This window comes from Trachinotus anak, unplaced genomic scaffold (genome assembly GCF_046630095.1).
Source record: "Trachinotus anak isolate AG129_WGS33_773 ecotype Australia unplaced genomic scaffold, CSIRO_AGI_Tana_v1 ptg000006l, whole genome shotgun sequence".
NCBI classification, from domain to species: domain Eukaryota; kingdom Metazoa; phylum Chordata; class Actinopteri; order Carangiformes; family Carangidae; genus Trachinotus; species Trachinotus anak.
Window position 1 is genome coordinate 1,190,001 of NW_027273857.1, and position 16,641 is coordinate 1,206,641.

General features: G+C 46.7%; 1 protein-coding gene across 3 annotated transcripts in view; it reads left to right on the plus strand.

Annotated features, from left to right (window-relative positions):
- agap1 (ArfGAP with GTPase domain, ankyrin repeat and PH domain 1) overlaps positions 1 to 16,641 on the plus strand; it is a 116,614-nt gene that overhangs the window by 64,530 nt on the left and 35,443 nt on the right. For all 3 annotated transcript variants that reach the window (XM_071479654.1, XM_071479653.1, XM_071479652.1), the window contains exons 7-10: positions 1,508 to 1,635; positions 2,790 to 2,945; positions 3,713 to 3,805; positions 14,237 to 14,341. In XM_071479654.1, coding sequence (XP_071335755.1) covers positions 1,508 to 1,635; positions 2,790 to 2,945; positions 3,713 to 3,805; positions 14,237 to 14,341 — 482 coding nt within the window. The remainder of the gene's footprint in view (positions 1 to 1,507; positions 1,636 to 2,789; positions 2,946 to 3,712; positions 3,806 to 14,236; positions 14,342 to 16,641) is intronic.

Here is a 16,641-nt window from a genome sequence, read left to right on the forward strand (position 1 = left end):
GTGTTTGTGAAGGTGAAGAAAATGTGACGCTGTCCAGCAGCTGTAGCTCAGCGTCGGCGTCACACATCTGAAGCATTTGAGTGTGTGACATGTGGACAAGTGCACACATGACAAACACACCTGACCTCATTGTCGCGCCGCCTCGTGGTCGTGTTTGTGGTCGGCAGAACCTTTACCTGTGAGAATCACAGCTGTTTGATGTTTTCATGTGTTTAAAGTAAAACCTTTTCCTACACTGAACAGAGGCTCACATCTGCAGCTTCACTGTTTGATTTTAAACGGTGAAGATTGAAACACTGCAGACTCAGCTTCACCCCCCCCCTCCCCTTATGTCTCACCCGGTGGTGCAGCCCCGTCATAAATCTGATCAGAGGGGAGACGTTCCCATTAGAAGAAATGGCAGCTTCTCAGAGCAGAACTGAGATTGATGGATAAAGTTAAATTGCATTAACCGTGCAGTTTAAATATTTAGCACAGGCTTATCATAACTGTTCTTAACACTTAAAGTAATATACAGCCTGCCAGGTACAGCACGGCACGCCGACATGTATGTGAGGGGAGAGGCTTCGGCCCCAGCAGCCTCCAAGCACGGTGTGACGGTGTGTGAGGGTGTGACGGTCTGTGTGACTAGGTGACTGTGACGGTGTGTGTGACGGTGTGTGAGGGTGTGATGTGTGTGTGTGAGACAGTGTAACTGTGATGGTGTGTGTGACAGTCTGTGTGACTGTGACGGTGTGTGTGACGGGGTGTGATGGTGTGTGTGACTGTGACGGTGTGTGTGACTGTGACGGTGTGAGAGGAGTGTGACGTGTGTGTGACAGTGTGACTGTGATGGTGTGTGTGACGGTGTGTGAGGAGTGTGACATGTGTGTGTGACTGTGATGGTGTGTGAGGAGTGTGACGTGTGTGTGTGACTGTGATGGTGTGTGTGACAGTGACACTGTGACGCTGTGTCTCAGGATCGTTCTGTTGGAGACAGGAGAGAGTTAAGACTTTAGTGACTCCATTATCTCTGTTCCAATAAACACAGGCCTGTTTCATGCCCTCGCAGATGAAACCATTGTTTTAATTGGGCTCGTTAAAGCCCCCGGCTTCGTTAATGAGGAGCCAGTCGTAAACATTTACCTCCAGGTGACACAGGGCCGAGCCAAGGGCAGCAAAAAGAGAGTGAGAAGAAACTCTGAGATGTTTAAAAAATCCTCCACAGTGCGACGAAGCCGTTCAGATAATGACAGAAAAAACATTTGAGCCTGTTTGACGTTGACTGTTATGTTATTCTCAACACAATGACACAACACACAACAGCTGCAGTGTCAGTGCCTCATGTTTCTGAAAGTTCATGGTCACGTTGACTCACTGTCATGTGATCACCTTCAGACCTTAAGCCTCTGGTGTTAAACACTACGATGGTCCTTACTGTTGTGTCCTTGCTCTGCTCCTCACTGTGTATTAAGGTGTAATCTTGACTGATGGTTGTGTTCATGTTGTGTTGACCTGTGTGTTACAGTCGCCCAGAAGATCGTGGCCACCAGGAAGAAGCAGCAGTTGTCCATCGGGCCGTGCAAGTCGCTCCCCAACTCACCGAGTCACTCGTCCGTCTGCTCCACGCAGGTGTCGGCCGTCCACATCAGCCAGGTCAGAGGTCACAGACACACACAGGACTGTTCTACAGTAAAGAAATAGTTACAAATACACAGAGGAGGTAACACGGGTAGAAGCAGTTTTTTATTTGTTCTTTATTGACTTTGTCCTCATAAAGTCTCCAAGTCAAAGTTTAATGTTTAACATGATATAAAGAACAGTAAAACCAGCTGATTGACTCTGCTCCATTTAGTTTTTGAAACTATTTTTAATCAATAAGAGTCAGGGAGCATCAGCTGATCAAATTTTCATTTATCTGTAGACAGTTGAACTGACGCTGATATTACAGTGAAGACTTTGACGTGTTCTTCATCAGCAGGAGTTTCCACAGTTGTCTCATTTTAAATATATAATATATAATAATGGATGAAAACTAAACCTATTTTTTACTTAGTCTGACAAATGCATCTGAGCTCAAGGTTCACTTACTATTTCTGGGGCTCTCAGCTGTTTCCCACGACCTTCGACCACTGAGTACACTGTGCAGTTTAACAGCTTAAAAAAGACTTTTATTTTGTGAATGTAATGTTTCCTATTTTAATGTTGTTAAAGAGCATATGAGATCCAAACACACACTCAGTCTACGTCCACAAACACACAAAGTGTCCACATGAACGAGCTCACTGTGTGATAAGTCCACCCCCCAGTGAGGAGCTCTCAGACTCTCCCTCCCTGTGCTGCTCCAGCTTCAGGCCGTTAAGCTCTTCGATCCTCATCCTTCAATCCTCCATCGATTTCTCATTAAAAAGCCATCGCTCAGTGTGTCTGAGCAGCGCCGCCACGTCCCCCGAGAGCCGTGTTTATCTTCCCGCCGCCTCCACAGAGCAGCCCTCGGTGCATCTTTAGCTCTCACTGATTACTGCCAAGTGTTGGCCACCGCCGCGCCCAGACACCGATTACACTGATGAGACGTCCAACACACGAGAAACACCAGGAAACTTTTCTCCTACATTCACAGGAAGAGTTAATCCAACTGAATGAACTCTGTACTCACTGCTCTCAATCATAGACTCAAATACCTGTGAAACCGTTTTGTGAGATTTTACAGAATCTGCTTCTATTCCAGCTTTTATTGCGAAATTAAAGTTGACAGAAATGTTGAAGTTCCTTTCCTGATTTTTTTTCCTTGCTCTTTTCTGTCCGTCCAGACGAGTAACGGCGGCGGCAGTTTGAGCGACTACTCATCGTCGGTGCCGTCCACACCCAGCACCAGCCAGAAGGAGCTCCGCATCGATGTGCCGCAGACCACCAACACACCAACGCCCGTCCGAAAGCAGTCCAAACGCCGCTCCAACCTCTTCACCGTGAGTCTGACTCCACAACACAAGACGCTGCTTATTTATAAGAGGGAATGATTCCAGGTCCTGACATCACCAGGTCTGGGATCATTAAAGGATCATCATACATCAAAGCATAATTGTGAATTATTTAAATTTGGCTTCATTTTAAAATTTTAGTAGCAAACACAACAGGAATCAAATGTGACATGATTAGGGAAGCCAAACAGGAGGAGGGATATCCTGAACCAGTCTCTTCTTCATTCATTACATCATCTCAACAGGAAATAATCAACTGTGTGTTATTGTGTAACATCTACATGTGGCAAAACTGGAAGAAACCACTTGTCCTGTGGTTTGGGGGGGTCCAGGGTGGCAGGTCTGTCCTGTAATACTCTAATGATACTGTATTCATTTACATTACATTGTATTTGACAACAGAAAGTTGAAGTACATTTAAAACCATCACAGATCCCTGCAGCATCAGTGGTGCATGTAAAAATCAGGCCATTTTACTGACAAAGCAACTAATTAATTGATCATTAGATGACGTGATGATGACAGTATTGATTAGTCGCAGCCTGGTTGTGAGGCTCGGGGTTACTTCCTGTCAGTCACCTGTAACCAGGAAGACGCTGTAACATGGTGGCAACACACAGGAGAAATGAGGTTTAGCAGCGTGTGGGAGAAACGTCTCCTGAGCCAAAGGTTTTTAAAACGTCCCACGTGTTTTTTCTGCGGTTGAGTCCGACTCAGTGTTGATAATGATGCCGTGTGTTTGGTCTGGTCCACAGTCGAGGAAGGCGAGCGAGCCGGACAAGGACAAGAAAGGCCTGGAGGCTCGAGCCGACAGCATCGGCAGCGGGCGAGCCATCCCCATCAAACAGGTGAGACTGAGACTTCCTGTCTGCTCCGCCGCTCGCTCTGTGTTTGATGCTCGGCCTTGATTAACAGTGAAATCACACACTTGACATCAATTAGAGCGAGGGGCTCTCCTGGGTCCTCCAACCAGATCATTAGGAGAAGGGAGAGGGAAGGGATTTCACCGTCACTCCCTCTGTCGCTCTCCTCTCCTCTTCTTTTCTTTCTGTCTTTTTTTTTGCCACCTCCACCTCCTCCTCCTCTTCCTCCTCCTCCCTCTGTTCATCCACTTCATGTCCTACTTCATGTCCTTCTCTCTTCCCTTTCAAAGCTGCTTCCTTTCCTCTCATCTTTTTCTTCCTGAGCTCTTTGATCGGAGCGTTGGCAGCAGCGTTTTAAAGTAATAAAAGAAGAAGAGGGGGAGGCAGAGGAAGGAGGGGAGAGCGAGCACACACACACACACACACACACACCCCCGCTGCGATGGCGAGGAGAGCACCTGAATTGGCTCTTAATTTGTTGCAAACAAGCTCCCCTCATGTTGGAGCAGCGGCGGGTGAGACAGCGAGAGGGTGGGGGGGGGGGTTAGAGAGGTGGCAGAAGGGTAGTGGGGGGGTCTCTTGACAAAATCAGGCAATTAGCGAGCACTAATCGGCGCCTCTTGTGTCGACGCTGCTGCCTCGTTTGTAATCTCCTAATGAACAAATCGCAACTGTGATTAGGGGCCGCCTCGCCAGGAGAGAGCGGGCGAGAGACATAGAGATAGACTGACAAACGAGAGAGAGAGAGCGGGCGAGGGAGGCGCGTGCTGCTGCTGTATGTGTTCGGGGTCTTGGTTTAAGAAAAGACCCTGCTGGGCTGTCGCAGAGGAGCGGACAGTAATTGCCGCTGAACGCCGTCGTCCTCGTGTGAAAATCCCTCTCCAGCTCCCAGCGGCTTCAAACACACCTTCTTCCTCTTCCTCTGTGGTGTTAATGCAGCGGTGGAGCTCAGCAGGCAGAGTCCAGCTTTCTGGTTCCTTTAATTCAGTCGAGTGCAGGAAACTCTCTTCATTAGGTTCTTAATCATTTCGAAATTATAATTCAAAGGACGAAAGGACCTGCTCCTCTCTCACCCGGACAACTTCCTGTTCTTCACATCCTCATCCTCGTGGTCGTGGACCTCCACCGTGACCGTGGCTTCAGTTTATTAACTTATAATAACGCAAACATGACACGTTTCTCTTCAGCTGCTTTTTCAGCTGAAATCATCTCAACAGGAACAGGAAGATGCTGCTCTGGTTCAGTTCATGCTAATAAAGCCAGACACTGACTTACTCAGCCTGGCCTGGCACAACATGGCCGACACACTGACCCCCCTCCACCCCACCCGACCCCCCCCCCCCCCCCCCCAGTGCCTTGAGGCAGAGCACCAAGCTTCCTCCTGTTGTATTTTTTGGAAGTGGACGTTAATTGATTTGATGGTTCCCTGTGGTCGCGCTCGCCTCGTCTCCTCAGCATCGACGACACACACCGCAGACCTGCAGCCTAATTAGACTGTGTGTGTGTCTGTGTGTGTGTGTGTGTCTGTGTGTGTGTGTGTTATAAAGACTGTGTGTGTTGAAAGAGAGATTTCACTTCACATTCAAGGTTCAACTACCTTTTCCCCATTAACGCTCCATTTGCACTCTGTTTTACTTTCTGTGTGTGTGTGTGTGTATGTGTGTGTGTGTGTGTGTGTGTGTGTGTGTGTCCTCCCATTAGCACTGTGTTCACACCTGTTTTTAATGAGACAGGGGTCTGACACGTCTGTGTCACCTTTCTGTCCCCCAACATGAACTCACAGAACAACACAGACCACAGTCCGACTCATTACAGCTCGTTACCTCCACGTTCTGGAGGTTTAAGTTGTGGCAGATCTTCTCATGTCAGATCAGTCTGGTCTGTAAAAATCATTTTTTCTCTTTGTAAACAACCATAAAACACGTCGGAGCCTGAGTTGAGTGTAGAGATTATCAGGTGTAATCACTGTTAACCACCTCACAGTGTGACTTTAAAGTGAGCACACGAGGTCCAACAAAATCAATATTTTAGATTTAGATTTATTCGAGGCAGGAGTCACGGCTGCGTCCACAGCCACAAATGTCCTCATCAACCTGCCGACACTAACCGACCACCGATTAACGCCGCACCTCGGAGGAAGGAGGCGGCCGGGACGGCAACCTAACACAGTCCGACATCTGCCAGAGAGATTAGCAGCGTCACGATCCTCACCACAACACCACACACCACTGTACAGTCAGGTTGCACCACCGCACAACACTGAAGCTTCACGGTGTGTTTTCATGGAGCTTTGTGTTCATGTACGACAACGGTTCACAATCACAGCATGAACAACACAACGTCAGGCTGAATAATGAAGAGAAACACAGTGACACCTCTTCTTCTACAGCCTTATATCTGTGGGTGTGTGTGTGTGTGTGTGTGTGTGTGTGTGTGTGTGTGTGTGTGTGTGTTATACCTGTGCATATGAGTAAAGTCACTTGTGTGAAGCCACTTGTTGGCTCATCTCTGGTCCTTATCTCATTAGAGCGACTCTCAGTGCGACTCTCGACCACTCGAGGTGGCGGCAGTTCACTTCGCCTTTTGTTAAAGGGGAACGCCTTCGTTAAGAGAGTCCAGCACTCATTAAAAACACAACACACACAGGCCAGGACATGGTGGACTCAGTTGGCTGTAATGAGGACGAGGCAGACTTCCATTCTGACACAATTACCCAGAACAAATTAACACAAACACACACTATATGTATTTACACACACTTCGCACACACACATTTATACACAGACAAACAGCACAATACAAACAACAATGAACGTTTACATTGTGTGTGTGTGTGTGTGTGTGTGTGTGTGGGCAGTATGAGGTCAGGTGTCACACAGACCCAGTTTCACCTGTAGCAGGATGTAAACACCATGAAATGAAATAATAGTAAATAATATGAATAATTAGCACTGGTTGTATGAGAAATGAACAGAATCAATAAAAGGCTCAGGATGTTTGATCTTCAGGCCGCATGTTCCTGTAACTGTTACCATGGTCACAGCCAAACCCTGTTTCATATACTGAACATAACATCATAGAGAAACACGACACAACAACCAGGAAACAAAATAATACAAGCCTTCGTATTAAATATTCACCTTCAGTCATATCGGCTCATTAATGACTTTCAGTCACCACCTCAGATAAACTGGAACGTCCTTTAAAGAGTGAACATGAGTGATAATTAACTCTCTGAGGGACAACATGTATCTGTGCCACCTGCACCACCAACTGAACCAGGAAACATGTGGAGTCAGAGCTGAAGCCTCCTGCTAAGACGCTTCACTGCCACATGAAACCACAGAGGAAACTCTGGCTGCACCGGCAGCTGATTGGTCCTTTCTTTTCTTCTTCTTCTGTCTTGAAGTGAGCGGATGCGTCCAGCTTTGTTTACAGAGGCTGTTGACGGCGCAGGGCTCCTCCGACATCTGCTCCGCGCCGCTAATTAGCCCATAATTACCGGAGAGAGAGGGAGCGGCTCGCTCATGTCTCTGTCAAGCGGCTGACCGAGGCGCTTTGAAAACCAACAATCTGACAAATTAATTTCCTCCGACACAGCAGCCGAGCCGCTGGGACCGCACACACACCAGAGAGGGTTTCTTCTTCTTCTCCTAAATCTTTATTTACTCAGCGAGGGTTCACTGAGCACGGCGGTGTTCTTACTCTTTCACCAGGTCCCACCTGGGAGCCGCCCAGTACAAACACAGCCTTTTACTGGTGCCACTCAGCAGCTCCACTGGAGCAATTTGGGCTCCCAGCACTCGCCTCAAGGCCGAGTCCACGATGCAGGGTTCTCTGTCTCTTCTCTGCTGCCTGGATTCTCCAACCATCAGGGAATCTGAACTGGTCCTGCTCAGACGGAGTTTAAAGGTTCAGACACTCAGAAGCTGAAAGTCCTCGTCACAGGAGGGTTGTGACTAATGATGCATCGTCAACTCTAATTGTTTCAATAAAGTTTTTTTACTGGGTAAAGCCCTGCGACACAATACAGTTGACCGTTCCCAAAGCATATGACAGTGTTGTCGTGTAGTTCATTCTTTCACATCCCAACACATTAAACATGAACTTTGACCTTGTCTGACTTGTTGTGGGGAGTCAGTGGTTCCGTCAACATCAGCCCTGATGTGATTCACAGGGTTGGAACCAATATTAAATGACCTGGAAATTCATTGAGAGCAGGAACATGTGAGCTCTGACTTTTCAGCTGGAAATGTTACAAACTGGATGCAGAGACTCTGGTCTTTGGGACCTGAACCCTTTCTATAATCCATCCATGCATGCTGCCGCTGAGCAGTTGATAGACTCCCTGACCTCCAGCTGGAAATGATCCTGAGTGTCTTCCTTCAGTCTGACTCAGACTCTGATTCTTGGAGAGGTCTCAAGGCCTCGGACGTCGTGTTCCTCTTCTTCCTGTGAGGAGCTGATTAGTGTCGTGGTTGTAATTGCCTCTCGCGGGGTTGCAGACGAGCGCGGGGCTGGGTGGTTTTGACAAGTCTACTCGTCCCCCCTCGGCGCCGGGCGCTTTGTAAGGAGTTAAATTGGATGGTTAATTCGGGTGTTATTTACCCTGTAATTCATTAGTTTCGCCCCGCCATTGGCAGCGGGCAGGCTGTAATTTCACGCTTCGCAATAAAAGATGTCTCATAATCTGCTTCATTTAGCAGCCAAAGAATTTAATGAAATTAACTGCAGCCCTAATTAAGACGGTGAATATTAAAGACCTGCTATCAAGGCTTTAACGAGGGTGACACGATCCGCCTTCCGCCGGATTGGAAAAATATCATTTCCCTGGGAAAGGTTGTCACCGCTCGGAGCCATTTTGGCCATGATGACATTTTTGTCATGCACACTAACCCCTGGAAATGAGATTTTTTGGGGGGTGGGAGGATGGAGGATGTGTTGGAGGGTTGTCTTTCCCTTTTTAGTTTGAGAAATAATTAAAACAAGGAACACAGGCGTCAATCAAAGAGCATTTTTAGATTGTGCTCATTACGCCTCGGCGCGGCGGTCTCCACGGAGCGCTCCACAGTTTTTGTTTGGCACGGGGGTGTTTTTCTGAGCACGCTGGAAGTGTCCCTGTGGTCGCTTTGTTGTTTCATGCCACGTGTGTGTGTGTGTGTGTGTGTGTGTATTCGGTGTGTTGTGTACACTCGTCTGATGATCCGCTGGACAAAAGCGACCAGCAGTGACCTGAGGGTCTCTCACCGAGGAAGAGGAGTGTTGTTTTCTTCACATCCTGTCTCTCTCTGAGTGTCAGCGTCGAGCGAGGGGCGAGGTTTTTTATCCACTAATGAATTGAGACTGCTGAAGTAAGGTTTGGATAATTGAGTTTCTAATTAATTACCCAGAACTCTTATCAGATAAATCAGCTCCTCTTCAACCCCCCTCTTCTTCTGTGGTGTTTTATTTGATCTGGTCTGTGTCCTGCTCCCCTGGGCCTGCCCTTCGCTGTCCTTGCCTCATCAACGCCGACCTTGTCGTGGAGACTGATGCTGCTGTGTGTCTGTTGGTGTGTGTGTTTTGATGTTAGTTGCTGGTTTTGTTCTCCGTCTTGTGTTCTGTGTTCTGGTTTGTTCTGTTTACCTCGACAGTGGCCACAAATTAGTTTTTCCCTCCGTCATCAGGTCAAGTACCACATGGGAAGAAATGATCTTCTTTAGCTAAAAAACACTCAGGGACCATAGAGTGCCATCAAGGCTGTACGCTCCGCGAAACGTGAACAGAGAAATATTTTTCTAAAGTCAAACGCACCCAGAGCGACAGCCGCAGGATTCATGTGCCACACTGTTTCTTTCATGAGGAGAATATTCAGAAATGCCTTTTTCAGACGATGCAGGATCCACAACAAAAAAATAATAAACTTTCCTCAAATGTCTCTGAAATCTTTCAACAGGTTTTTAAACCAAATTTTTAACAAATTCTAACGGTAAATATGTGACCTGCTGGTCCAGGACATGCTGTCAGGTGTGTTTTCATCTCGTGTTGATGTCCAAAACAAAACGGTGGCTGTTGTGTTCTGGTTTTTGTCTGGATCTCAGACTCAATACAAACCACCCTCCCCTCTGTCTGAGGGGATGATGGATGACCTGCGATCACTGCTCAGGCCAGATCAGATGGCCACGCGATAGAGGAGGGAGCGTCCGGCTCTGCTGTCTGCAGGGGGTGACACCTCTAATTTAGCCTCCTGCTCTCCGGGGACGTTGAAGAACAAAAGGGCCGCGGCCCCTTCGAGATCACCCCGTTCTCTGGAGGGTTTGTCCACGTCTTTTCCACAGATATCTCCTCCCCTGTATCTCCTCTAAGAGTCACTGTCACCCCCTTCAAGAGGCCCGGGGAGAGTCCATTGTCTGAGCAAAATAGGGGGGTGATTGAGTGATTAGAGAGTAGATTAGTGTGTATCAATAGATGGGCAGCCTGCAGGAGGAAACAAACCTCAAAGTTCTTTATCAGACTCTTTCTCTTCGTGGAGCTTAGATTCTCACAATGGAAGGTAATTATTGTTTGTCCTGTTGTATGAGCCACAAACGTCGCATGATGAGATAAAAGAGAAAGTTGTATTTTTTGATACCCTTCTCACTCATTCATCATTTTTCTGCTCCTGATAATGTCTGTGCTTCCATCCAACATGTCTGACATGTGACTGCTGTGGTCTTTAATCAGAGACCCGCAGGTATGAGCCCCTCAACGTTTTCGGATGCATCGTCTAACGAATGACTTCATCTCTTGGCTCCCCTCAAGCTAGCGACCTTTTCTTAAGCACTATGCTCCAATACTTCACCGCGGCGAAGAAGTGTCTCAGTATGAAGAAGAGAAACTGAGTCCGGGGGAGTTTTGTGTTTTTGGATCTAGTATATATTCATATCTAAAAGAAGACTCCTGCATCCTTCCCTCAATTGCTTCCTTTCCTTCATTCCTGGTTGTGTGCACTTGAACAAAACATGAGCTCCTCATACTTCTTTGTTTTGCTGTTAAATGAAGAACCCACAGTTGTGAGCCTCACTAATGCCCTCGGACGTTTTCGGATGCCTAACAAATGACTTCATCTCCTCGCCCCCCCAAGCTAGCGACCTTTTCCTAAGCACTACCCCACAATACTTCACCGGGGCGGAGAAGTGCCTCGATGCAGCGAGGGGAGAGTATATCTGAGGATGTATTTATCTCCCCACATCTATTTTCCCATGTGGAGACCTTGTGAGCTGTCATGGCTGCCACCCCCCCTCCTGAAGGTAAAATAAGAGGCGACGTGTGTGTGTCATGAAGCCCCGGGAGGTGAATAATGAAAGATATTACCCATCAGGACGCGGCGTTCAATTAGCCTTTCCCTCGTGCAAACTGATCACTTGTCATCCTCAGGATGGATAGCCAGAATTAATTCGCTGACGTCTCCCTCCCCAAATACCAGGTTTGGAGGGAGAAGTGTAAGAAATATTGTTTCACCCCTCGGTTTTGTTCGGTCGAGGCCTCCAGTCCTGCAGAGCAACGTCCTCTTCAGCATCTTTCAAAGATTCTCCTTCACTTCAGCTTTCCACACCTTTCTGAACCCACTGTGAAACCTTCATCTCAGAAACTGCAGTGACTTTATTTCTTTAAACACCTGCAAACCAACACAGAATAAATGAGCATTTTCCTCCTGTTATTTGTAAAAACCACCAAACTGTAGTTTTGTCCTTTGGACTGAAAGTTGTCAATGTTTATAATTTAATGACAGTTTTTTGTATTTCTATATTCTTTGTTAAAGGGACAATAAAGCTCCTGAATCTATAGTGCTCAGACATGTATCGTTAATATAGTCATGTGACCCTTCAGAGGGGTTTTATAAACATTTATGAGTGGTTCAAAATCATAAAGTTGTGAGTTGATAACTGGTCTGACTGTGTTTGATGATGTTTAGTTTATTTCTAATTGATGTAATTTCTAACTCTTGTCCCTTGATAGTTATTAAAAGTCCTTGTAATCCCTTGAGTTGTGAAACTGAGGATTTATCTGTGAAATTGGCTTTTGATTGATTAAAAGTGATCAAATCCCACGAGTCTGCAGTGACCTAAAAACCCTTAATTGATGACAGTCTGATGTAAACACACGTCCTCTCTGCCTGGAAACGTGTTGCCGCTCGCTCGCTAACAGGCAGTAATGGATGATCAGCTGGCCTGACAGCTGCACGGCTGCCGGCAGCCTTCACCTCAGAGCAGCAGGAAGCTCGTCAAGTCGCGTTTAGCGCACCGTGGGGAGCCGTAGATGTTGCAGCAGCTCACACACGCGCTGCTCTGTTTTACTTCCTCATGACATGAGCTCGAGTTAAAGAAATCAGCGCAGCGGATCTGACCTGGCGCAGCTCTGCAGATGTAGAACTCCAGTCTTCAGTGATGGTCTCTTATCTGGCTGTAACTGATCCTGCACTGACTGAGATTTCCTTTCATCACATCTGATTAGGATCTGCTGAATCCCAGCCTCCCTGCTCTTCCTCTGTCTATTCCAACAAACAACAAAAGCAGGTTGATTATAGATCAGTTATCAGTTGTTAATGCGTGACTGCTTTACTCGTACCTCTGATATATCAGGTGTCATAACTGGAAACACTGACTTCTGTCAGGAGCCTTTTAGTCCAGTCGATGTGGTCGAAGTATTCTCTTATCAGTGAGTCTGTTAAATGACGTTTGAACTCAGCTCCTGTTCACAGGAAACATTCAGTGTCCTCGCTGCCGCTCTGCTGAATGTCTCACTCTCCAGAGGGACAGATTTGTCTCGTTTGTTTCACGGCTGACCATCTCGTCCTTTACACCACCACTGCCTGCATTCCACCTCCCTCTGTGTCACTCTGACGCGTTCCTTCCTGGCGTTATGTCACCGTCAATTACACCAAATGTGCCGTCACTGGCGGCGAGGGTCACCCCGGGCCTGCCGCTGTGTCCCACCACCACCGACCGCCTTAATGAAAGCTGAGCGGTCGGGGCGGCGGAGAGCAGGCTTCTGTCCATCAGCTGGCCCGTCCATCCCACCCCCCTCCCCCTCCTCTTCCTGTGCTGTGTGCCTCTAACCCCCCCCCTTCACGGCTGGACTCTATTAATATCCTCTGTCAGAGTGTTAATGTTGTAGAGGTCCAGTGAAGTGACACGCGTGGCAGCGCGGCTGTAATTGCTAATCAGTGGACAGTTTTATCCCCCCGCCCCCTCCCACTCTCCCCCCTACCTCTCTCTCTTTCTCTTCTCTTTTTGATCCTTCTTTCTCCCATTTCAGTCCCTCTCTCTCTCGCTTCCTCTTTGACCTTCTTGCTCTCTCTCTCTCGCTCACCTAATGAATCCGGCTCAAATGAAGTGTGGGCGGGCGAGCGGGCGGTCGCTCGGCCTAAACGGTCAGTCAGCCGCAGCTGATGTGCGTAGGAGAGAGAGAGAGTGTGAAACAGGGACGTTAACAGGCCTGAAGAGAGTCAGACAATTAAATAACTGCTGATTTCCCTCCATCTTTTCTCCTGTCGCTGCTTTAAACCGAGCTCCTTTCAGCTCCGCTGCAAATTTCTGAAGTGAAAATGTTGTTCTGGGCAGAAACGAGCTCTTATTTAATCGCTCTTGTGGCTTTAAGCTCGTTATCTTCGCTCCACAGCCTCTGAATGTCATTTAGCTCCAGTGTGCACAAAGAGGAGAATCAAAGAATCGAGATGTTGTAAAAAATGCATAAATAGGACATAATGAGCTGAAACACAGACTCAGTGATGTTCGCTCTCTTCACTGTGTGGACGTCTCCTTCCACACATTTCTGTGGAGTCTAATGAAGGGAGCTGTTAACGCTGCAGCATGCAGTGATAGTTTAACAAAAATGTGCATCCAAACTTGTGTCAGCAGTTCATGAGACCAATCGGTGCATTTACATGCTCTTAAATAACCAGATCATACTCAGCTTTGTGCAATAATGTGATTTCCTCAATGATAATCGAAACAGGAGACGAATGAAACCTGGATTCTCCTGCAGGAAACTGGTTCCTCACAGATCCAGGTTTCAGACTGATGTGACAGCAGAGCAGCAGCAGAGTAATTAACTGTAACTGATAATTACATCAAGCAGCCTTTTGTGAATGTAAATGAATTCATATGACTGAGTCTCAATTCATATGACTGAGTCTCCAGCGTTTGACGGGGAGCGAATCCCTGCAGCAGCTTCAACATGTGGTGGGAAGACTCAGACCAGCACATTCATCAAGGTGGTGGCTCAGTCACATGGGTTTAATACTCAGGTGTCCACATACTTTTGGCCGTGTAGTGGCAGGTTTGATGAAGCATCTTTGTTCAGGTATCAACTGTTGTGTGTTGTCTCAGCTGCATCATGGACGACGAGTTGTGTCCCTGAGTTTGTGTTGAACATGTGGTGTTGTCCTGTGTGCAGGGCATGCTGCTGAAGAGGAGCGGTAAATCCCTCAACAAGGAGTGGAAGAAGAAGTACGTGACGCTGTGTGACAACGGACTGCTCACCTACCACCCCAGCCTGCATGTAAGACACACACACACACACACTCTCATTACAAACCCTCACTGATTGCTTATTAGACTCCAGCGCTCTGCCAGTCTGCACTGACCTCCATCGATCTGCAGCTCTTCATCTCTCTCCTGTGTGTCGCTCTGTGTGCTTGGCCAGAACACACAGACACACACACACACACACACAATGTTGATGGCTTGTGCATTAATTAGGACTCGTCATCTGTTTGCCCACGTCGGTGTTGATGATGTGAATATCAGCTGTAATGTCTCTGCTAATTGCCCCGGCTCTCTGCCCTGTTGGCACAATATCCTGCCCTGACGCTGCTTTATTACCACACACACACACACACGCACACACACGCTCTGAGTCTCTGCCTGTGTCTCCATCAGATCGATGTTTCGGGTCACGTTCCACAGATTTTTTGTGCAGTGAACAACAGGTTTGTCATGAAATTTAGGTCATCGATCATTTTCTCCAGTTTTCCAATCAAGGGGGAAATTTACTGTCACAAGTTGCATCAGGTATGTTGGAGCGGTTTGAGCCTTAAAATACACAAAGCATCAGAGCAAAGAGAGGAGATGTAAAACTGCACTGAGATGGTTTTTGGTTCTTAAAACCACAAATATATCTTCTGATGGAGAAGTTAAAATATGGAGCTTTAATCTCAGGATTGTTTCCTCTGTTAATTCTTATTTGTTTTTCTGTAAAATGAAAGTATTGAAAAAAGAGTGAAACAACTTGTTTTGACCCAGATCAGTTTAAAATATTCAGATTCTCACATTGAGAAGCTGGAACCTGGAAGATTTGTGACTCCTACTGAACCATTTGAACCCACAGGCTCAGGGGCTTCACATCGAAGTCCCAGCATCCTTGTGGTCAGTGGGGTTGAGCAAGGCACTGCTGCAGCCGGGGGTTGTGGGTTTGATTCCCTGTGGAGCTGCTCATGCCTGAGATGTTTCCGCAGCCTGAGCTGAAAAAAACACTTCACCAAACTGCACACGTCCATCACTGATTAGAGCAGCTGATGCAGTAAATTAGTGTTAAAACTCATCACTTAACACATCAGCACACACTCATGTATAAACACACACACACACAAACCCCCTCCAGCACCAAAAAGCCAGGTTTTCCTGAGCGTGTTGCATCTGCAGCTCGGGCGTCAATTAGCATGTTTGCGGAGGCTAATCGAATGAAACTCAATCAGTGCTGCTAATTGCCCGACTATGTGCAAAGAAATCACATTAATGCCGCTAATTAAGTGGATGGCAATAGATGCCACCTAATTGGCAAGAAAAGTCTCCTCTAAAGAGAAGATGATCAGGCCAAAAGAAGGCGAGAGTAATTAATCGCCTCTCGATGTTACTACTGCTGCTTCAGGCTGAAATCAGCACAAAATCAGAGCAGTGTCTTTGTTCTCTGGTGCGTCTGTGTGTTAAAGTTGTGTGGAGATTTTACCTGCTTCACTTTTCAAACTGTGACCTCAGAGAGGACGCTGACCACTCTATTTAAATATGAAGCTATTTTATGAACCAAATAACTTTAACTCTAAACCTGAGGGAGAAATAAATAAATGTCTCTGATGATTTGATTCCTGACAAAATCACATAAGCTAAACAGTCATTTTTAATAAAGATCTCCTGAAGTCTGTGACTGATGAATGGTGTCTGTCTGCACTTTTGTGCTTTTATTTATTTTAATTTCTCGTTAATCATTGACCAGTATTTATGCTGAGAAGTTATAATTGACCGTTAACACCAGTCAGACCAAAGTCTGGAGTCCAGCTCGGACGTTTCTTCCCTCCATGCTTCACTCATCAGAATTCCAGTGGGAGTTTTGAATTGAGTTCAGAAGTTAGAAATATTTTTTTCTCTTTGGATCATTTGTGTAAGACATCATACAGATGAATATGCACAGTTTATTGTACAGCAACAGTTGTTATTAGTCCCACAAAAAACCCACAAAACTCTCTTTAGGTGTTTTCTTTTTTTGCATAAAATGAAAACCATGTTGGAAAAACAGCTTTAGTGACGACCGTTCGCTGTAACTTTCAGACTGAATGAAAACACCTGCTGTGTGTCTTTACTCCATTTATTAATGTTGTCTTTCTGAGCGCAGAGCTGCTTCTTCTGCTTCTGCTTCTTCTTCTTCTTCTCCTTTATCTGTCGTCACCTCTTTAACATCCATCGCTCTTTATGGATTCCTGTTTCCCTCCGTGTCAGCAGAGTCCAGATCTCTGTTCATGTCACATTTTTCACACTGACGCCGCTGGGTATGCATCCATTTAACACACACACACACACACACACACA